This window comes from Mus pahari, chromosome 14 (assembly GCF_900095145.1).
Source record: "Mus pahari chromosome 14, PAHARI_EIJ_v1.1, whole genome shotgun sequence".
NCBI lineage: Eukaryota > Metazoa > Chordata > Mammalia > Rodentia > Muridae > Mus > Mus pahari.
In genome coordinates this window covers 57,913,630-57,936,083 of record NC_034603.1, presented here as the reverse complement: position 1 = coordinate 57,936,083, position 22,454 = coordinate 57,913,630, and the positions used below count along the sequence as shown (strand labels likewise).

General features: G+C 46.1%; 1 protein-coding gene across 1 annotated transcript in view; it reads right to left on the bottom strand.

Moving 5' to 3' along the window:
- The window catches only part of Mmd (monocyte to macrophage differentiation associated), a 29,122-nt gene extending 10,710 nt beyond the window's left edge, over positions 1-18,412 (bottom strand). The window contains exons 1-6 of the mRNA XM_021212046.2: positions 18,124-18,412; positions 10,210-10,291; positions 8,009-8,169; positions 3,531-3,605; positions 1,973-2,074; positions 441-510 (exon numbers count right to left, since the gene is read on the bottom strand). Coding sequence (XP_021067705.1) covers positions 441-510; positions 1,973-2,074; positions 3,531-3,605; positions 8,009-8,169; positions 10,210-10,291; positions 18,124-18,149 — 516 coding nt within the window. The 5' untranslated portion in view covers positions 18,150-18,412. The remainder of the gene's footprint in view (positions 1-440; positions 511-1,972; positions 2,075-3,530; positions 3,606-8,008; positions 8,170-10,209; positions 10,292-18,123) is intronic.
- Between the last annotated feature and the right edge of the window lie 4,042 nt (positions 18,413-22,454).

Genomic DNA, 22,454 nt, shown 5'->3' with positions numbered 1-22,454 from the left:
ACCACAACCTTCAAAGATCCGTCAAATTCTTAAGATTTTATGTCAGTAATTCATGCTCTCTTTACCATAACAGATCTCCAAATCACCTCTTCCAGAGAGTCAGGCTTAAAAAGCCCCATTACTTAACCATGATACAGCCACTTCTAATCTTTTAGACAAGTCTCTGAAAGGAGGGTGATGAGATGTTGGGGCTGGGGGAAAGCCATCATCCAAAACAAGGAAGTACAGAACAAACCTGATCTATACACAGCGTTGCCAAGCCTTGGGGGTAGCTAGTGTAACTCTGTGATTGGGCACATTATCTTACGTATGCTTCTCTCTCAAGTCTATAGTTAATGGATAGATCATAGTTCCAAAAGGGAAAACTGCAAATCTCTCATTACATCAGAGTATCAGGGGTTTAGGGAGGAAGGAACCAAAATTCTAAAGCCACATCTCACCATTGATGTCACCACCAAGGCTGGAGAAAATCCCATCGTGAGATAGAAGAAAAGTTCAACCACTTTATACCTGTAGGGACACACAAATGGTTAGACACACTCCCAGGGTCTGCTTAGACCATGCACATGCCAGCTTCCCTGTTCTTTATTTTGAAAGCAAAATATAAGTTTTTAAACTACTCAAAGGGGATGCATTTCCCACGAGGAGACCACCGAGCCTCTCCCTAACACACCAAACTGAGTAACAATGTGGTAAAGTTTCTCTTAGGATGAAAAGGGCAGAAATTGACCCAGGCTGCCCAGAACAGGTTGGCTGTCAAAGCTAGCTGTAGTCTAGCTCAGTACACTATTTTTCCCTTGCCCATCTTCTTGGGGTGGTCCATCATCAATTCCACCCAGAGTTAAAGGGACCTTGAAAGGGTGAGGGGAGGCAGAAACACAGCTTTCTCCAGGGGTGGGCAGCAGCCAGAGCACAGGATGTGTTTTCTGTTTGTTTCTTCATTTTCCATGCATATTTCCTGTCCCAGGCCACTAGGCTGCAGGCTATTTGAGAACTTTAGCCCTAGTGGAGGGAGAATGGTCTGCAGACCTTGGGATACCAGAAAGGCCTGTCTTTACTTGCTGCGCTGTCTGGAGGCTATAATCCAGAAGCTTGCACCCAAGGACCACGGTGCCTTTAGATTGATTTGCTTGATATTACATAATATACTTAGCATTTGTTACTTTCAAGGGGTAACTGGAGTCAGGTGTCTAGGATCAGCTTCAGGATCAATATGACTATTGGTGTTCTCTTTGTTCAGCTCCGTTTGGGCAGTTTTGTTGGTGAATTTTCATGGGGGCAGCTTCTAACTTTCTCGGAAGACAATCTCATAGCAAAGTTCATTTTCTTCCGACTCTCATGTTGGTAATTTTCACGCCTACAGCTGACGATGATATAACCCTGAAGGTCCTCCTTTGGATCCAGATGGTACACTTCAATATGCCTTTGTTTATATGAACACTTTGAGTAAGGGGGGAAGCTGTGTCCAACACTAGCTTCTTTCCTCAAACTCTCCAGATTTCTATCTAGGTGAGTACTGTGCTGTGACACTTATCATTGGTTACCTGCCGTCTCCATGGAAACTGGAAGAGGGCTAGTCTCCACTTAAGATATCTGTGAAACAGGAACTAGCTTGCCTCTGGATGATAATAATAATAATAATAATCCCTATGGCTCTAAAATGTCCTTCAACCTCATCGCAACACATTTATGCCTTCCCACCCCAGCCTGTGCAGCAATAGCGAATTCCAAATGGCATTAAAAATTTACTAAAAAGCAAAACATTTTCTTTTTATGTATTTCTACTATTGTGAAACACCAGCACAAAGGAGACTGCACTGTACCACAGGGATAATTTAGGCAGTTAATTGTTTTTTAAAAAATTATTTTATTATTTTCTTCATTTACATTTCAAATGCTATCCCGAATGTCCCCTATACCCTCCCCCCAAGTTAATTGTTAAATTATCGAACGGAAGTGATCTTTCTCTTACTTTTCATGGTAGAGAAATACATAAATGGTTCCTCCAGCTGCCATGAGCCAGATAAACCAACGCATATGAGATGCCAGGGGTCCAAGTTCACGGAGATTTAACCTATAAATGCAAATGATAAAGGCGTAAATGACGGGAATCGGGAGTCCATGTTCTCCTAGCGACAACAAACAGCAAACAACAGGGTGACAGAAAGATATGGCCTTCAACATAGCAAAGAGGCGTTTGGCAAGTTTGGGTGAAACTAATCATTCAAGGTAAAAACTGCTGGCCGAATTTTAGTATTCAGAGTTACACACTGTTTAAAAATAGTACCAGCTAAAACCAGACATGTCAGCACGCTGTCAGCCCTGACTGTCCCTAGCAGGGACCCACTGAAGCAAAGGCTACAGGCGGTTTTATTTCTGACTACATATTTGAGATGCTGACAAAGCTTATTGAGAACCCAGAATAAAATCCTGAACCCGGATCACATACCCACAGCAGACACCTAATATACACGTCTCCTTTAGCAACCTCTCTGCCAAGGCAGAACATGAGAACTCCTTCAGCATGTGCTATGGGACCTGTTCTGTCACAGTTCAACATACCACAGCGTCCTGTGCCCTGGCATATTAAAAACAAATCCGACAAAGAAATGTTCAGTTTGGCTAGAACCATAAAACTAATACTCTCCCAAAGGAAAATTAACTATGGGCATATCTAAAACGATCTGGGAACAGACTGCCTACTCTACGTGGGATTCTTGAGTTCATAGTTAATTGTTTTTTTTCCGTATTTACCCACTTTAAATTGCTTCACAAAAGCTTTTAAGCATGCTTGCTTGTATATGAATCAGACCTATAATTTCGTGAGAGGTACTGGAGAGGCCTTGGACATTTTTTACTCAAACAGATAATTACATTTCTCTTGAGTGGCTGAGCCGGCATGAGGCAGATTCTGGAGGCCCACTGTTTCTATTGACGACAGCGGTAGATGGGTCAATGGGAAGTCCTGAGGTTTGAAAACTGGGCCAGGTCTAGGGGAGGAACTATCGTTTCTTTAACTTTGGCTTTGAAAGCAACGAGAGGCTGCGTGTTATCTATGTCAGAAGGGCAGTAAGATCAAGGAAACTGCACAGGAGACTAGATCTAGTTAACTAGTTTGGCTAGTTAGCAGAAATGAGAAATGTGTGGACAGACAGTGGCTACTGGGCTACTGAGTGGGCAGAAACAAACGGTATACATTTCTAAAGGACTCATGTCTTTCCTCATATGCATTTACAGCATCTCCATTCATCAAATTCAATCGTCACATATTCTGAAAAGCAGCGGGGGGGGGGGAGGGGAGCCTGCTAGCTACGCCCAAGTTCACAGCACCTCCTCTAAAATAATCTCAAGCAGACAGATCTTCCAAATCATGAGTAATGTATCCAAGTAAACCAAAGTGGGGGTAGGGGTGCAAGTGTGCCGTGGGAGGGGCAGAGCGCACGCGGGACGACTTCGAAGGTGGGGGGGGGAGGAAAGGAGTGAGGGTCTCTATCGTAAAGATGCTTTTCCAGGGTACAGGATGCTCTTACCATGGGGCGTAGGAAGCAGCAATGAAGAAGTAGATGACCATCCGATCGCACATGTGGAAACAATGCTCCACTGTTCTGTTGGGGGAAGTGAAGAGGGCAAGGGAACTGGTCAAAACCTTCAGACAGGAAGTATGGGTACCACCCTCCAAGGCTACAATCACTATGCCAGCTTCACTTCCCTGGGGCATCCACAGCTTGCCCTTCAAAGCCACAGCTCTTCTTTTTAATGACAGGAAGCCACAGGAGAAGCTTTACATTTTTAGGTCATACACGTAACCGGACGTGAGATGGGGAGACCCACAGCAGTCAGGTGATAAGAGTCTTTGATGTTTCCCTTTTCTTTTGGAAGATGACTTTTGGAAGATGAAATTCTGTGAGGGGAGATGGCTGCTCGGTTCCTATCACAGTACATGGCTCAGTCCTCATGCCCAGCTACCATGCCCTGAAAAATCCTTTCTTTGCTTTAAACTCATTTTTTTGACCATTTCATACACATACATAACATATTCTGTCATAGTCACCCCTCCGCAATCTCTTACCAGCTCCTGCTTGCCCCCCACCCCCATCCTTGTACCACAGTGGTACTCAACCTTCCTAATGCTAAGACCCTTTAATACAGTTCTTTGTGTTGTGGTGACCCCCAACCATAAAATTATTTTCATTGCTACTTCTGCTACATACAGTTATGAATCATAATGTAAATATCTGATATGCAACCCATGGTAAAGGGTTGTGCAACCCCTAAGGGGTTGAGACCCAGAGGCTGAGAGCCATAGTTCTAACAGGTCTCCATCCCATTTTGATGACTTCTGTTTGCTGAGCTCACATTTGTGGTTTGTTATTTATTTATTTACTTACTTACTTATTTCACATATCTTTAAGCAAGCTTTTGCTTTAAACATGCTAGGCTGGACAGTAAGTGGTAAAAAGAGGAAATAGGTAGTTTAGGGCCAGCAACAGCATACATAAATATGGCGTCTTTGCTCTGAAAGGGTGAGAATGCATTTTGAAACTGGTCCAAAAATCAAAGTTGGACTCACAAAATGCATGCTAAGGAGTGTGTGCTTTACTGAGGTCATTTATGAATGCAGGCAGATGGAGAGACGGCTCGGCATTTAAACAGTGCTTAGTGCTCTTCCAAAGGATCTGCATTCTGTTCGCAGCGCCCTTGTCAGGAAGCTTACACCCATCTGTAACACCAGCTTCAGAGAATCTGATGCCCTCTTCCGGCCTACACACACACACACACACACACACACACACACACACACACACACGGCATCCCTTCCCACAGATGCACACACACACATGAATAATAGTTAAAAACACGAATGAATAAATAAAGGTGTAAATACAGAGGTCTGTCAGCCACGTAGCTGAGGTTAGGCTTGAACTCCTGATCCTCTTGCCGCCATGTCTCACGGTGTTGGGATTGCAGGCAGGTGCCGCCCACCCAGCTCCATACTGTTGTTCTCAATCTAGTTTTGGTTTCCAGGGAATGAATGCAACCATTGTGTGGTGCTTGGGCCCTTGACATTGTCTCACTATACACAAATGCTGTTGGCCAAGCGGACTGACAGGGTCATGAGAACAAATAAGTAAAAATCAGGCCGGGCGTGGTGGCGCACGCCTTTAATCCCAGCACTCGGGAGGCGGAGGCAGGCGGATTTCTGAGTTCGAGGCCAGCCTGGTCTACAAAGTGAGTTCCAGGACAGCCAGAGCTATACAGAGAAACTCTGTCTTGAAAAACCAAAAAAAAAAAAAAATCAGATCTGTGCAGAAGAATGGGACGGAAGCTACGGTTTAGTCCATGATCACTTAGTAACAGGTCTAAACAAGCAAATATCCGCTCAAACCACCATGTGTAAAAATCACCCAGGAATGTAGGTAGCCATAGACTCATGGGTGCAAGACTCTACTTTCCAGGAGCTAGGGAGTCAGGACGGAGAAAGCAAAGGATTTAATTTCTTGTTTTGAACCCCTGAGATAATTTTGATTCCCAGCAAGGCTTGAGGGCTTTCTAACTCTGCTTTCTAGACATTGTTAGGGCAGAGAGTCAAACCTAGAGTCTTGCTGGTGACCTGCCACCAGCTTGCCCTTGTGGCACAGGCCTATGGTCCCAGCTCCTAAAGCTGAGATGATATTAATTACCTGGGAGACACAATGGGTCTATCCTAAGCCATACTTGTTCTCAAAATAAAAAGAAGGAGGAGGTCTGGGGATGCAGCCCAGTGGCAGGACACCTGCCTGGCACACATGACACCCTAGAGGCAATTCCCAATACCACTTTCTCAAAAGATGAAAACACTCCACAAGCCTCTCCGGTCATACTGTCTCATACAAGAGGGACCAACCTGAACACAAAGAACAATAAATGTGGTGATGTCCGTTATGTTCTCAAGACACTTACCCAGTGCATAGTCAGAAATTGGGACTTCCCTTCTCTCTCCTAATTCTGGCTTGGTTAGGCATTTAAAAAAAAAAATGGTGTGATTCAGGCTGGACCTAGGCCTCCCCCACATATATGTAGCAGATGTGCAGCTTGGTCTTCATGTGGGTTCTGAACAACTGGAATGGGGACTGTCCCAGAGGCTGTTGCCTATAGGTGGGATATGTTCTTCTAGCTGGGCTGCCTCGTCTGTCCTCAATGGGAGAGGAAGTGTCTAGCCTCCAAGAGACTTAAAGTGCAAGAGTGGGATGGGGGGGATACCTGGAACGGAGGCCTGTCCACTCAGAGGAGAAGGGGAGGGGGGATGGGGGAGATTGTGCAAAGGGGTGGCCAGAAGTGGGATGTAAAGTGAATAAGTAAAACAGATTAAATTGAACTTAAAAGAAAAATGGCTTGATTGAAGGTTGAGCAAGATAAAACAAAACAAAACAAAACAAAACAAAAAAATCAAAACTACTCATGACTTGTGATTCTAGCAATACTCTTTCATGGTTCAAGAGAATCTTGTTTCTATTATACCTTCATCTCCAGCCTCTTCCAGGGAGGCCCTGAATACTGAAGTAGGCATCTACAACTCTTTATTGATTCAGAAATCTAGACATCAGAGCCAAGTATGCTAAGACAACCACAACTGTCAGGCCATGCCAAGAAGATAATGAAGTGGCCTCCTCCCAGACGAGCCTCTGGGTCCTATGACCGAGTGTCCTGGGAAGCCAGCACAGGGGCTCTGGTGAATCTCCTGTGAGGGTGTCTCTGACCACCCTGGTGGCTCAGTGCTGTGGTTTTATTTTAATCCTAGGGACCTGTCACCTTCTCGGAAAGGGTGGCAGAATGTAAGCTTCAGGCAGTACTGTAAAGGATACAGTGAAAAATGGGGACAAGAAGAGCCCTTCCCCAAAGCCTGCCTCCCTGCTAGTAACAGTTTTTCTGGCTTCTTGGTTTTGTTGAGATAGTCCCACTCCGCAGTTCACTGGAACTCACTATGTAATCTAAGGTGGCCTCAAACACATGGCAATCCTCATGTCTCAGGCTCCCAAGTACTGAGACTCTAAGTCTGAGTGCCATCACACTTAGGGCTTTGGTTTTGACAATTTATGAAACCAAAAGTTCTTTTCTTACGTCTCTGATTAGAAGTACAGTCTCGTTCACTGAGCTGAAGCCAGCCCCACACTTCTTATCCTCCCTCTTCTCTTTCCTCCACGCTACGACTTCAGGTATATGCCACCAGGCCCAGCTCAAAGTTCATGCCCCTCTACATCAGTGGTCCCCTGCTCCGAGACTACCAGGGTCTTGTGAGAACTGTTTTCTTCTCTGGGGTTTAATCTGTTTAATTATTTAAGGTTTTATTTGGTAAAGCACCCATTTCCACATAAATGATGCTCCGTCTCCCAGCCTAATTCTGACAAACATAAACACTTTTACACCCTTATTACCAGGCCAAGGACCTTGATAGCGTTTGGAAAGTACCTCACAGTTAATCTTCACTGGGATGGATGCCACGGTAACCTTGTCCTACATTTTATACTGTTCAGATTATTTTCATATTTATCATCTTATTCGTCATATTGCATCACAATAACCTCATGAGGCAGCATAATAATCCTTTCATAATGAAGAAAGTGGGGCTCTTTGTATGGGGTGGAATTGCTCAACGTTAAACACAGGAGCGCTAGGCTGCAAAGTTCAATGTCCTTCCTTGCTAGGTCACAGCTATGGCTCTCTTTCTTGTCGCACCCCTGGTGTACCAAAGAGAACTGGAAAGCTCTCAGGAGTTTAGCTGTAAGACCCAAAAGCCAGGTTAGGTTACTGCATTCTTAGACGCACACAAGGCAGTTGGGTCTTCAAAACTCTATCCAACCCAAAGAGCATGTCTTCAATATAAAGGTGTAGCTCAAAGCCTATGGGGCAGGAAAAAGGTCCTATTCCTCATGCCAGGGAAACCTCGACAGCCTATGACCTGAAGACTAGTTTAGTCAAGGGAGATGATCTGCAGGGGGAGCTCCCCGCCCACCGGCCCCGCCCACTATACCTCAAGTGGCTCTTCTTCCATGATACTATGTGAAACACCGTGGAGACGATGAAGAGGGCGCAAAGGCCCATCCCGTAGATCCATGCTGTTATCTTCTCCCAGCAGTCATCAGACAGCCGATGGAGGAGAGCACTGCCCACAATGGCTGGGACAATGAGGAACTGGGGTGAAGAGGCAAAGAGAAATGAGCAACTACCCCGGTGTCTGCAGGATCGAGACTTTTGCTAACACACACACACACACACACACACACACACACACACACACACACAGAGAAACACAAAACAAAACAAAACAAAACAAAACAGGTTTGCCAATTGTGTAAAAAGCACGTTTTAAGCAAACATTTGTCTTCCTTGGATCATCAAAATGAGAGGCGGAAGAAATTAGCTGCTGCCTGGAAGCAGGTGTTCCTTGTTGGGGGAACTGGGCCAGCCAATGGCTGCACAAACAAACAGAGACAACATTGCCCAACTATTGCAAAATGGTTGTTCTTTATCCTAATTTCATTAAACAAGAGTGTATTCCAGTCTCCTCTGTAATCTGATATAGAGGAGGTATTTAAACTATTCAAGCATCAAGCTTTTGCCAGCATTCCCAGAGAGGTCCTCATTTCCAAGCACTCCATACTATTCTGCAATCTACTACATAAGTGAAGGACACATGAGCGAATACGTTCATATTGTATTATCTGAAAAACCACACACACACACACCCAAATCAACTGTAGAATTAGTTTGTTCTGGGTTTCACTTTGAACTTATTCGATTTACCTATTTGGGAGAGCCTGCAGAACCAAGGGGTTTGGGGATTTCATCATTTTAAATAGTGCATGTTGAATAATCCATGTCTGAAGCCCAAAGTTTGAGAAAACTAGAATATTAGAATTCTGATGGCAGCTCCCTCCCTCCCTCCCTCCCAATTCTTTCCTTTCCAACCACTAAGCAGGTAAGGATCCTGAGCTCTGAACCCTCCTCTCTACCTCCTAACTGACGGGATTATAGCACCATGCCCCCATGGTTGGCTTCTGTGATGTACTTTATACCACAGACCCAGATTTCAACATCAGCTGTCAGTTTCCAGTGGCCTAGAACAAGACAAAGCAGTAACTGTAATAACTTTACTTTTTTCCATAAAGAAAAACTTTCTTGTCTGAGAAAAAAAAAAAATCTCCCTAGAGATTCCATCCTTTCCCTCCTGTCGTGGGAGAGCGTCCGCTCTGTTTATCTTGTTTGTGGTTGTGTTGTGTGTTGAGACAGGCTGCCACAATCCTCACTAGCCCTCAGATTAAGGGCGTGCACCACTACACCTGATAATACTTTCTCTTTAAAGACTTGGTGGTGGGAGATATACTTTCTGCCTTTAGAAATCTCATGGGTCTATACTACTCCCAAATATGCATTTATTTAATAAGTTCACACAACACCCTCTACTCTAAAACATCGCCATAGAGATATGCATTGGTTTTCACTTCATTTCAGTTTAAGCACTGTGCTGTAACTTGTGACATGCTGACAGGAGTTAAGGAGTGCTCAAGTGCATCCTACACACATGCTATCTCTGAAGGCAGGCTGTGCATCTGCAGAGGGAACCCATCAAGCCTGCCCAGCTTCATCTATACCTTAAGCCTCGCCTGATCCTCATCTCTACAGGGGCAAACTCCTCATCTCCCCTACTGGCTTCCAGAAGACCTCAGTCACGGTTTCTCTCCAGATGTCTCACAAAATGAAACTCTCAAGGAGGATAAAAAGCAAACAAAGCCAAACACAACAAAGGAAATGTATAGCAACATAAGAAAATGCAAGGTCTACTGGGTGGATGAGAAGATTTAGTCTCCCTGTCTCAGAGAATCATTTGGTAAAACCAAACCAAACCAAACCAAACCACCATCACCACCACCGCCACCGCCAGGCCCTCCTTTCCAACATACCATGACTTGCCCTAGTCAAATAAGCCCAATAGCTGTCTTGAAAAAGCAGTACCCTCATTCAAGGTCCTGCAGCATCCATAAGCAAGCATCTTTGTTGCCCCCTCACTAGGGCACTTACCTTCTACTATTCTGAAACCCAGCACTGACCTTCGGGTACTTAAAGGTCACCAGGCTGAGTAGTTCCAACAACTTGTGCTGACGTTACTAGAGAAGCCATTCACCAAAGCCCCTGGGAAAGACAGAAGGACGGCAACGGAAAAGTTGTACTCACTGCGTGTGTGTAGCAATTGGCAGCATGTTCGTAGCACGTTGGTTTGTAGCGGCCATTGGCTGGGGCCCGATGGTTCATGAAACTGTGGAAACAGAAAAGCCACCATGTGAGCCACACTCTTACCTTCGTGGGTGTGTGTGTGTGTCACTCAGCTCTTCTAAAAGAAAAAAGCTGCTGTTATCAGCAAGAAAACTGAAGCCATTTAAAGAGGTGTCAACTTGACCAGCAGCACTGAATCTAAAGCAAACGCGTCGTTTATTTGATGAAACAGCCTTTGAGTTTGCTCAACAGATAAACTTCTGCCAAGTAAGAGCAAACAGAAACCACATCAAATTCAGCAGCACCCCTCAGATTAAAGGGGTGCTACACAACCAAGTTGTAAAGCTTAGAGGGGAGGATTTCTGCTTCTCCCACCCGAATGTTGTTGCTGTCATAAAACAAGAAGGTACACACCGTATTTGCAAGGTTGCTGCTTCCTCACTCAAAACACGTAAAGCTTTATGTATGTAGAGCATACAGCCTGCATCCCACAGTAGAGGGCCTGTCGGACTAGTTTTCTAGTATTGTATTACCTGTTCTGGCACTAGGCGGCATATTCGATACCTGGCTACCTCCAGGCCACCTAAACAAGGAGGCAAGTTTTCACCTCTGCTCTTCCCAAGTGAAAAAGAGTTTGCTTCAGACACCACACCCAGGATGCTGTGGCTCTAAAATACCCACATCCACACACCGCATCCACACACCGGCATTGGATGCTCCTGGACCAGGCTTCCCTTCCAGCTAACCTTCCCAGAGTCAGCAGGATGAAAACTGGGGAGCACCAGGCTACGTACGGTTCCATTCAAGCAAGAGGATGAGAATAGCCCTGTCTAAACCTGAACTATGCTCACGTGGGGGTCATTCTGATGTGTTGGTTCACACACAGACACACACACACACATACACACACACACACACACACACACACACACACACACACGCAGGGTGGGTGTGGGGGGGAGCGTGCTGAGGTAAAAAGCAAAGCAGCAAGCAGAGAGGAACAACTGAGGAAAAAGCCTTGACAGCTTTAAGATCCCAGAGCTCCACCTGTCAACATGCTCAGTACCAACCAACCAACCAACCAACCAACAAAATCAAAAATCAAAACAAACCAAACCACCATCACCCCTTTTTAAATTCTAGATCGTCCGAAGGTAGTTTGTGTTTGGTTGCCGGTATCCGATCTGACCAATCACGTTCTCCATCCCCATGATGGGAAACAGTACCAGACTGACCCAAAGGCCGAGTCAAATCGCCAAAATCATCAACAACAAAATGGGTAAAGTATATAACCAAGCCATTTTAAACACCTTTAAAAAAATATACAAAAGACTAATATTTTCCCCCACTTGGGAAGAACCTGGTCACCTCAGATCAAACAATTCAAGACACAACAGATAATTCCTGACAAGTCCAGACCAGACACAGTGCAGGTTGGACATTGGACTGTGAAGACATGTCACCTGGCCAAGATGTTCAGTCAGCTTGGAGGACAAGTAACCCACCCTGTAGCTTTGACATGTAGCCAGCTATCCTCACATACATTTCCTCACATACAGCTATGCAAGTCCAAACGTCATCTCTTCCCCCTGGAGATCCCCTAAATCATATCACTCATTTCCTAAGGGAGGAGAGTGCTGCTGTACAGCTCTTATTAGTAAAGAGAAAAATAATTACACCCTGGGGAGGTGTGCTTTCCCTCGGGCTGCAAGGAGCTGAGGATCCAGCACATCCTCACCCTGACAGGGAGGCCACAACCGAGCTCCGTGTGTGCGTGGCTCATACCCTACTAGGAATTTCAAAGGGCGGGGAATGGAGCTTCCAAAATGGCTGAGGTGGGAATGAAACGGCAAACACTCCATATAGGGTGAAGTGGGAGCTGTCTACCCACCACCAGGCTGCAGACTAAAATAGCAACTTCTAACCCAAGCAGCCCAGTCTAAAAATAGCCAGACCATTACACAGCCCGGGGGTGGGGGTGGGGGTGGGGGCGCAGATAGACTTTCACATTTTCTTCTGCAAGTGCAGAAGCTGAGTGGCCATGCCGGCTAGTCTCTGCCCTGCAGAAATAATTCAGCTTAGAAAAAAAAACGGAAAGGAAGGAAGATGGCTTAGTGAGTAAAGTGCTTCCTATGAAAGCCCAAGGACAAGTTCACACCCCAGTATGCACGCTTCAAAAGAAGAAGAAGGGGAGGGGGGAGGAGGAGGAGGAAGAGGAAGAAGAGAAGAAGAGGAAGAGGAAGGAAGAGGAAGAGGAGAAGGAGGAGGAGGAAGAGGAAGAAGAGGAAATTCTACTTATAATTCCAGTGCTATAGCGATGCACACAGGTAAATCCCCGTTACTGATCACTGAACTTACATTACTCGGTAAATTTCCAAGTTCAGTGAGATGCTCATTCTAAAAAAGTATGGGGGTGATTGTAAAAGACACCTGTTACTAGCCTCTATGGGCATGCATATAACACACACATGCCCATGAACACACATGCACATATCTGTGCATACAGTTGGGGAGGAGAGGAGAAGCTATAGAAAGACTCCTCTCTTGCGACCTACGTACCCTGTACTGATGGATGGGTAAGCTGGATGCTATAAACACAGGTAAAAGCAACTACCCTGGGAGCATCCTACTGTCTGGGGGTCAGGGACAAAGACAGCACAGTTGTCCTGCTGGGAAAGAAGAACACTTCTCATTTTCCCTCAGTCTGTCAGGCTGCAATCATGCCTCCTCCTCCTCTAGTTTCTGTAGAAATCATTCCTGAGACCTAAATGGAAAAGCAGAGGCAAAATGCAAATGAACTCCCACACTCTGAGCCTAGGCTCTCCTACCCACCACCCAAAAGAATGAGAAAAGCTTATGTACGCATGAGAGGAAAAAAGGTCCCCATTGACGGAAATCCTCTCTACCGAACAAGAAGCAACCTCATGGTCACCCAGTGCCCTGGGCAGAGTGGCTAGCGTGCATGGGTCTCCAACCTTTTGACACTGGGACATGATACTGTCATCTACAAATATTTTAGGTCTCACGCACAGCTACCCTGAAACATATGTGGGCCATGGATTCGAGGGACACACCTACAGGGGCTCTGATCTAGGTCTGAGGGTGGCAATCACATTTAGCAGACAGTGAGGCAGGGCCTATTCACTTTCTTTCTCTTGCAATACTCTCTTTTGCCTCTGGCTTTTGGGTTACTCTTATGCATTCTTTGACCCCATCCCAGAAAAACTACGGAGGGAAAGGACAGTTAGGCACTGACCTTTATACCTTAGTACACTAAATCCAGATCAAAGGGTTGGGCTCTCAGAGAGCACCTAGGCTGCAGCTCTTCCAGCAGAATTCATAGGCAGAAGACCAACTCACACAGGTTTAAGTCTCCTGGGTCCCCAACTCCCCAAGTCCAAGTATTGACAACATTACTTTCGACGTATATTCCAAATCAACTCATTACTACACTCCTTGGCACCCAACTGAAATCAAGACCAGCAGGCCACATCTCCAACCTGTGAAGCTGGAGCCTCGTAACTGGCCTTGCTACCTGTCCCCACAAAGACTCTTCTTCATACGGTAGCCATAACTGTCTCTTACAAACAGATCACATCACTTAACTGTGATAAGTACCCCTACCTAAACGATTTCTTAGCTTCCCCAAATGCTTAAGGTAACACTCTGATTCATCCCTGACCCACAAGCCTTCAGCCACTCCCCAAGGTGCCACTTTCCTGCCCATCTGTGCTCCCCAACCTCCTCCTCACAGTTCCTTTGACCCAGGAACTTGGGTGGGTCTTACCCACCCGAGGGCACAGGCTCTTTATTTCTCCCTAGACCGTTCAACTTGCTTCTCTTTTCGCAAGCTAATGCATCATCTACTAAGAGATCTTCCAGACATCACAGATTAAAGTACCTCTTTGTCCTTCCTACCCAAGTAGAGTCCTTACCATAACTAGTAAGAATTTGGTTCCTAAACTTAAAAAAAAAAGAAAGAGAAAAAAAATCCATCTTTCCATGTTGTACAAATCACAAGGGAACCTGTACCCCTGCATGTAAGACGCTGGGGGTCCCTGCCCCTAGTTGGCTTTGATAAAGTTTTTTAAATAAAGTTGCCAGTGGCCCATGGGCCAATGGCTGAGCATGGAGACAGAGGCTTTTAGGTTCCTGGGCAAGGAACACAGGGGAGAGGTAACACTGCCTTGCCAGGGAAGCAGAAGGATCAGGCCTGAGTGCTGCTGAAGAGAGAACGAGAGAGAGACACGAGAGAGAGAGAGAGAGAGAGAGAGAGAGAGAGAGAGAGAGAGAGAGAGAGAGAGAGAGAGCAAATGAGAGCGCGTACAGGCATGTGAGAGCCAGGGAAGAGTGGTCCCAAGCCCTCTTGCCAGGATGGAATATAGATTTTTAGTAAGTAATAATTCAGGAGTATCAGAGGGGAGGTGTTAACCATGTGGAAGTGTGGGAGAAGCCCAGCAATTGAGCTGATTAAGGCATATTAAATATAAGGCTGTGTGTGTGTGTGTGTGTGTGTGTGTCTTTCATTCGAGAATTCACAACATGGGGCAGTAGCAGGGGAACTCACCCTGCTGTTGCCAAGGAGATTAGAGTGGATTAACTAACTACCCTGACCTTTCCACCCTGTAATATGAGTCTAAGAAGGTGGTCTTTACTATTTTATTTCCAGTGTTAAGCATGGTGCTCATCTTTTGCTGGTTTAATTAATAATTATTAAATGAGCAGATGAAAATCTCTCTTTAGCCTCCCGTGTACAGAGATTCATGACTTCCTGCAACACCAGCTCCCAGGATCCGGTTATCTTTACTGTAGATTACATGCAGAAGAGCAACAGGCAACCTTGGAGCCCATAGAGCCCTAGATTTTAGTAACAGAAAACTCAAGAGGCCAAGACAATGGTTATCCCCAGGGCGGCTTCAACATTACTGAGTGCCGTAGCTTCAGCGGTTCCTTCTGCCCAGCATCCTGCAACCAGGCCAGCTCCCTCTGAGGACTGAGCATGGCATTTGTTCAGACGGTCAGTCAAGGATGTCAGACACTCTTGGCTTTTACTGAAAGGAGAAGGAAGGGAGAAGACCACCTCCTTCTATGGCTCAACACTCCAAGAACCGGTCCAAAGAGACAGCAGACAGCATCCCTCCCACCCCCCAAAACTTTCTAAATGCTTCAGATTTTGAAAAAGATGCTTTTCTGTGCACTCGATTTAAAATCTAATCAGTAGGATAGTCCCAGCTTGGGCTGAGGAAGGAAACTCCTTTCCAGCTAAGAGACAGAAAGGGTTAACAGCTCAGCCAGCAGCTGCAGAGATATGAAACTGAACTCCAGGGTCTGCCCCTTCCTACCTGTAGCTCTCTGGGCAAGGACTTTGTTACTTTCTAAAGTTATCTGCTCTTCAGTGACTTGTAAGTTGAAAAATATACAAGTACCCAGCCAGTAGCTGGTACAAACAGGCAGTAACTGAATGGTAACAGTTATTATCACCCCTCAAAGAGGTTAGAAAAAGGAAAGGGTCTCTCTCTCTCTCTCTCTCTCTCTCTCTCTCTCTCTCTCTCTCTCTCTCTCTCTCTCTCTGTGTGTGTGTGTAGGCAAGTGCATAGTGTCTTCAGACTGAGAGAGATAAAGCAAGGTGGAACACATGGTGCAGCCCAGAGGAATATTTTTCATATCCTAAGGTCTTTTTGGGTTTTTTTTGTTGTTGTTTGTTTGTTTTTGTGGCTTTAACTGTTCCCTTACAGTCTTCTGCATATAAATGGCAGAAGTCTGGAAGATGATCCAAAGACACAGTAACCACCCAGGTTCCACCTTGAGTGGATCTGTAAGGTGTTCTTTTATTTAGGCAGAGCTATAGACCATTGTCTCATGAACTGTTCCTCAACTGAGTACCAGTATATATATATATATATATATATATATATATATATATATATATATATATAATGTTTCATGAACACAAAAAGGTGTGGAAGACAATTTTCAACATTTTACTGTGTGAATCATAAAACTCAGGACTTTTCTGATATTACTTTGTATTTGCAGGCTGATTTTCAAGTTCAAATTGATGCTTATAGTCTTCCAAACTAGGCTACAATAGAGAGAGAGGTAGTAAAGGGATGACGTCAATCAGAATCAAAGGAGACCCAGGGATCACCAAGAAAGACACAACTAACATTGGCAGAGCACAATAAGAATATACACCTACTCAAAAAACGATGTTCTATGATACCCTGAAAGGTAACCCCTGTGTATTCTACTGTTTGAATGGGTAAGACTCCAAAATAGGATGAAAGTGAGTTCTGTCCATCAAAAAAGACGGCTCAATCAGCTGAGGTGGTTTTTTATTTCTCCATTTTAGAGCTCTCTGAATGTTGGTACCACAAACAAAAACAGACATTGTCCTTCTTTTTATAGAATTCAAAAGGATAGAGTAGAAACCCAAACTCTTCGTCAAATAGGGAAGAGGTAATTTTGCAGACTATAGCTACCGTTCTCTGAAAGCAGGAAGCTCACAGACATGCAAAGGAAAAAAAAAATCAAACAAACAACCCCCCCCCCCACACACACACAGGACATGAGGTTCACCCACGTTACAGTCTCTCTTAAATCCACTGTGGTTCTAAACGAGAAAGACCAAGGTTCCTCTCTGCCTTTGACATAGTTAAGTAGTTCTCCTCCAACGAGAACTGGAAGTCTGGCCACCAAGTAATAAGTAAGATTCAGAAAGCAATCCAAGTCTTCAAGCCGATCTCCCCCAATACCGAGAGCAAAGACCACCCACATCCTGCGCATGTTGTGTTGGCTCTTTTACCCTTTGAGACTGGAAGAAATGAGATAAGCATTAATGAGTGAACGAGGGGAAAGAAGGGAAAGGGAAACTAAATGGCGTGCTTACATTTTAAAAGAAAAAGAAAGACCACTCCAAACTCAAGAGCCTGCTCGGAAGATGTCAGGCATTTCTGCTTTTGAATTCTCTAGTACATCACACTAGGCTAGTCTGTTGGTGGTGAAGGGCTGGGAATGGGTATGGCTGCCAGGCTCAGACAAAGGGATGGAGAGTTACCAGAAACCCCATGGGTGAACTTTCACCCACTTAGAAACATTAAAGCCCAGAGCTTTCTTTGGGAACAATAGGTAGGCAGCCTTCATCATTCCTTCCACGCAGGTAATCCACCCGGAGAGAAAGGCCACACCATGTCCCCCAAGTCGGGCGGCCCCACCACCTCTTCTGTGTAGAGCAGACAACCCTCCTTCTGGTGGCGCCTCCTCAGTTCTTTCTCCCCATTTCCTAAAACCAGGTTTCTCAAAGGCAAGTCTCTCCACCTGAATGCTAACTTGCCCCTGCCAAAACAAAAAACAAAAAACAAACAAACAAAAAAACCCCAAAATAGCACACCATTAGGTTCTTAGCCCGAGAACCCCCAGCCCTGGGCACCATCAGGCAAAGCCGGACCCAGAGAAGCGTGCCTCAGTTTCCCTGTCTCTAGGGCCAAGCACCGACAAAACACCCAAAAAGACTCAGGCCAGACCCCCTACCCCGCTGTAAGACAAACATCGCCACAGGGTGCTACAGCAGCCTCAAGAGACCTAACGTTGGGGTTTGTATAAGGGTGGAGGCCCTGAGTGGAGTCGTGGGGAGGGGGCTCTGAGGCTGGGGTAGTCTGCTAGGAGGCAGCAGCAGCGGTGTCTGGATGGAGATCGTAAGGGCCAAGCTGGGTTTGCAAGCGGATGGAGGAGGCAAAGCAGATGCGGGGTCCCGGGGCACAGGTCCTAAGCTGCCCGGAGGAAGGGGATCCCAGGACTGGGAGTCTTCCCAGGAGCCGGTCCTTGTCAGGGCTCGGGATCCCCCGGGACGGAGCACGCGCCTCGCAGAGCTCTCACCGCTGGAATCGATTCCTGAACCGCATTGATCCACCGCTCCACCGCGGGGGCCGGGAGCTCCTTCTCTTCTGCACCGGCGGCAGGGCGCGCCGGCCTCATGGGCTTGAGCTGCTCCCGAGGCCGCCGGCGTGCCAGGCGGGAGCCACGCAACTGGCAGGGCCGGAGTGGGCCACGCCGGGGGTCGGTCAGCACAGGGCCCGGGCCAGAGCAGGCGCCTGGGGGCGGGAGGGAGGCCGCTTAAACGGCCCCGGCGCCTCCCGCCTCCCGCCTCCCGGGCTCCTCCGCCCCCGGGTGCCTGCGCCCCGCCCCGGAGCCCGCCTCCGCCCCTGCCCGCTGCTCTCCCTGCGTGCGCCCGCAGCCACCTGCGCGTCACCGCGCCCAGTGGCCAATCAGTGTCCGGAGCGGCGCACCGCTCCGCTGCCATTCATTTCCCTTGAAGCTCGGTAGGTGGGGCGGAACCTCAGAGCCGAGGGGTGTGGTTAGCCGAAAGGGGAGGGGCGTTGGGAGGGCGGTGCTCTGCATTAAAGCTTTGAGCGTGTGAGCTGCACCGGAGAGGAAGAAACAACGGTGTGTAGGAAGATGGCCCACGATCTTAGAAGCAGCTGTGCCGGAAGTGGCAGCGAGCAAGACTCTATCTCTGCCTTCTAATCTTGGTCCCATGTCGTTTATCCAGCCTTCATTCATTTCTGCGTCATTCCTTTCATTTATTTCTTCACCATTTCCGCCGTGTAAAGACAGATTAGTAACACGGCGGTCCTATAAAGAAGAGATTGGAGTTTCTCCAGGGGGATTCTTCTGGAGAGATCTTTTTACGTCCTCCATTTTAATTTTCTATTTTTCAACCCAAGAAATTTCCAAGAAAAGAGTAGACTTGAATCAGCCCCTTTTGCTAAACCTTTGTGAAGCTAAAAGGACTTGCCAGGAGAGCAGTCAGGACCACTCCTGAAATCTAGGTGTGTCCCCTCCAGGAAGCCTGCCCACACCCGTCCTCCACTCCTCAAACTTCACCTTCTTGAGAGACTTAGGGCCAGCTTCGAAGGAGTATTTCCTCTACTTGAAAGGAATGAAAGTGGGGGGGGGGGGGAAGCTGGGGAATGGCTTCACCCACCATTCTAGGGTCCTTCTCTTCAAGTTCCCTGGGGTGTTTTCCACAACAATTGCTTTGATCTTGGCAGGAATCCTTAGGATCGAAATCACAGTTACTCATTTCACAGGTATGGAGGCCAAGGCTTTGACAAGTGACACTATTTACAATAGCCAAGTTATTGTATTAGCCTAGGTGCCTACCAAAGGATGTAGAAAGAAATGTGGTGTGCATAGAAAATTAGTCAGCCATGAGGAAAAAAAATGAAGACACGGGGGTGATCTTTCCATCCCAAAGCTGCACACTTGGTTTAAAAGGTCAATCATCTCAAATAGAGGAGGACCAGATCGTTCTTCAGTCGGGGGGTACTCGAAACTGACTACATTTCTGGGGAAGAACTTCTGAACAGGCTCCCAGGAGGAATGATATCTTGTCCTCAGCAGGGAAATGGATGGAACTAGATATCATCATATGAAGTGAAACAAATAAACCAGGCTCAGAAATACAAATATTAAATGTTTTCTCTCATATGTTAAATGTAGAGAAGGGGGGGAGTCATCAATGTAAAAGGGGATCAGGGGATTTAAAAAGGGAACGAATCTGTTCAAAGTACACAATAGGCATGCAGTCTATCTTCATGTCTGTTGCTGTGCTAAAATATCCTTACAAAAAGCAGCTATGAGAGGAGAAAGGAGTTTATTTGGCTAACAGTTCCAAGTTATTGGCGGCAGTATATTGGGGGGAGGGAGTGCAGACAAGAATTTCAAATAGCTGGTCACATCACATCCACAGTCAAGGAGAGGGCAAAACATGAATGCATGCATGTTTGCTTGCTTATTTGCTTTTGCTGTGCTCAGGTTCTCTTCTCATACAGTTCAGGGCACCCTGCCTAGGGAATGGTGCTGCCCAGAGTGGGCTGGGTCTTCCCATGTCAATTAACTTCATTAAGGCAACCCTCCACCAGCCAACCCAAGGTAATCAATTTCTTATTGGGGGTCTCTTCCCAGATGACTGAAAAGGCTAGCCATCACAGTATGTGTCAAAGTGTCCCAGTGAAACCTATTGTTGTGTACAATGAGCATGTGCTGAGTGAACAAGAAACTTGCCCGATGCAAATCAGATTCCCATGTAGCTCCCCTCTAACACAAAGCCTCCGGATACTGTCAGTAGGCCAACGGCCTCTCCCTAAGTTTTAAAAATGACTCCTTTTGCACTCACAGTAAAGCCTGACAATTAGCTTGAAAATCTACCAGTTGACTATCTGGCACTCCCCTTATAAACCATCAGTGGGTTCAAGGGGCAGTCACAAAGGTACTAACTAAAAGATAATTGAAATTTAGCCACGGGCAATGATAACCTAAGGGATAGGAACAAGGAACTGTGGGGGACACAGGGGAGGCTATTGTGTGAGAGGGTCTGAGAAGTCTCTGCATTTTCCTTCTGATCTTGCTCTGAACCTCAAGCTGTTAAGACGATTTGCTTTTTCTCTTTAAGAGAAAGAAATGAAATGCCGATGCATTCTTCGACATGAACAGACTTTGAGGACCGTGTGTGAAACAAAAGAAACCAATTACATTCGGGTCACATACTATATAGCTGTAGAGCCAGCCAGCCTAAGTTTAGTGAGAGACCCTAAAAGGTAAGGTGGCAAAGGAGACACCTGGCATTCACCTCTGGCCTTCATACAGATGTGTGCACATGAACACATGCACCTACCTACTTGTACACATACCTACGGAATCATGTACATGCAAAGTATATATGGAAAATAAGATGCCCCTTTGCATCCATTTATGAGGATAAATCCCAAGTGTATTTGCAGAAAGGAAGTCCTGGCTTCAGTTTAGGACCCAGGATTGCAATGGCAGGAACAGACGAGAATGGGAAGGTTTCGTTTTGCGTTTGTTTATTTCGGTTATTGGTTGTGTGTTTTCTTTTGTTTGTTCTGCATTAACAGAACAGAACGTTTTTCTTAGGCTTGGGGATATAGATCTTGCTATAAAACTGCAGATACATTTGCAAAAAAAAAAAACCCAACCTGTTCCTTATAGGAAGGGATTTGTCATTGATTGCGTAGACACCAGATGCTGAAGCAGCTTTTGGGAGAACATCTGCTCTGCTGACTGAGGTACACAGGCTCCCCAGACAGGATGCTGATGAGACTAGAGCACACCTGGGCCCTGGTTCCCTGACAGTGATGGACCAGTCAAAACGGAACAGAGTCACTCCAACTTTGACTTGAGATGCCCTGGGAGGATTAAATGAACTTTTCGCTCAGATCTGTTACTGGGTTTTGCTGTATCTCTACAAATAGAACTTCTGGGAAGCTTTAACAAAGAAAGACCCTCCCCGAATGTGCCTGGAACCATCCTGTGTGCCAAGATCCCAGGTTGAATAAGAAGTGGGGCATGAGAAACCAAACTGAGCGCCAACGCTCATTTCTCTGCTTAGCACCGTCGACAGTGTGGCAGCCACCTCTCAGCCCTGCTGTCGTTCACTCCTCTTCATGATGGGCTGTATCCTTCAACCCATGAGCTAAGGTAAACCTTCCTCCCATAGATTTTTAGTTGTAAGGGTGAGTAAGAGAAGAAGTAAAACACTGGTAATCCAGAGGATGCTGCTTAAGGTATTTTAGGATTTAGGGAGGGATTCAACAGGTACAAGGGTTTGTAGACACGTAGGAAGAGGGAAGACAGACTAGAGTAGAAAAAAAAGATTGTGAGAAGCTTTTCTAAGAGTATTTCCCAACAAGTAAAATTTAGAGGCCTATTTAAAAATTACCATCATTGTCTGTTTGTTAGTATTGGTTTTTGAAAATGTTCCTCTTAGAGACCAGGTCACATGGAACAATTTGGTAAAGTGGTTACCCAGATTGACAACTACGTTTGCATGCTTTCTTTCTTTTCTTTCTTTCTTTCTTTTTCCCTTACAACCATCCTGCCAAAGCCAGGCAAAGGGTCAGGAGCCCGTGTGCCTGTGCTATCAGTTACTCAGAGGCTGAAGCAGGAAGATCAGTGTGGTTAAGCCAAGAAGTTGGGCATCAGTCCAGGCAGCCTAAGAAGACCTCATCCTCACAAAGCAGTCATGGCCCCGCAAGAGTGTTTTGTGTCTGTTTTATAAATGAAGAAGTGAAAGTATCAGGGGACTTTGTGAGTTGGTTAGATGTGCAAATATGAGTGAAAGGTTAAGAGTATAGGCCTTCGGGTCCCAAGCCCCTTGTTCCTTCCTCTAAACGTCATCACGGTGT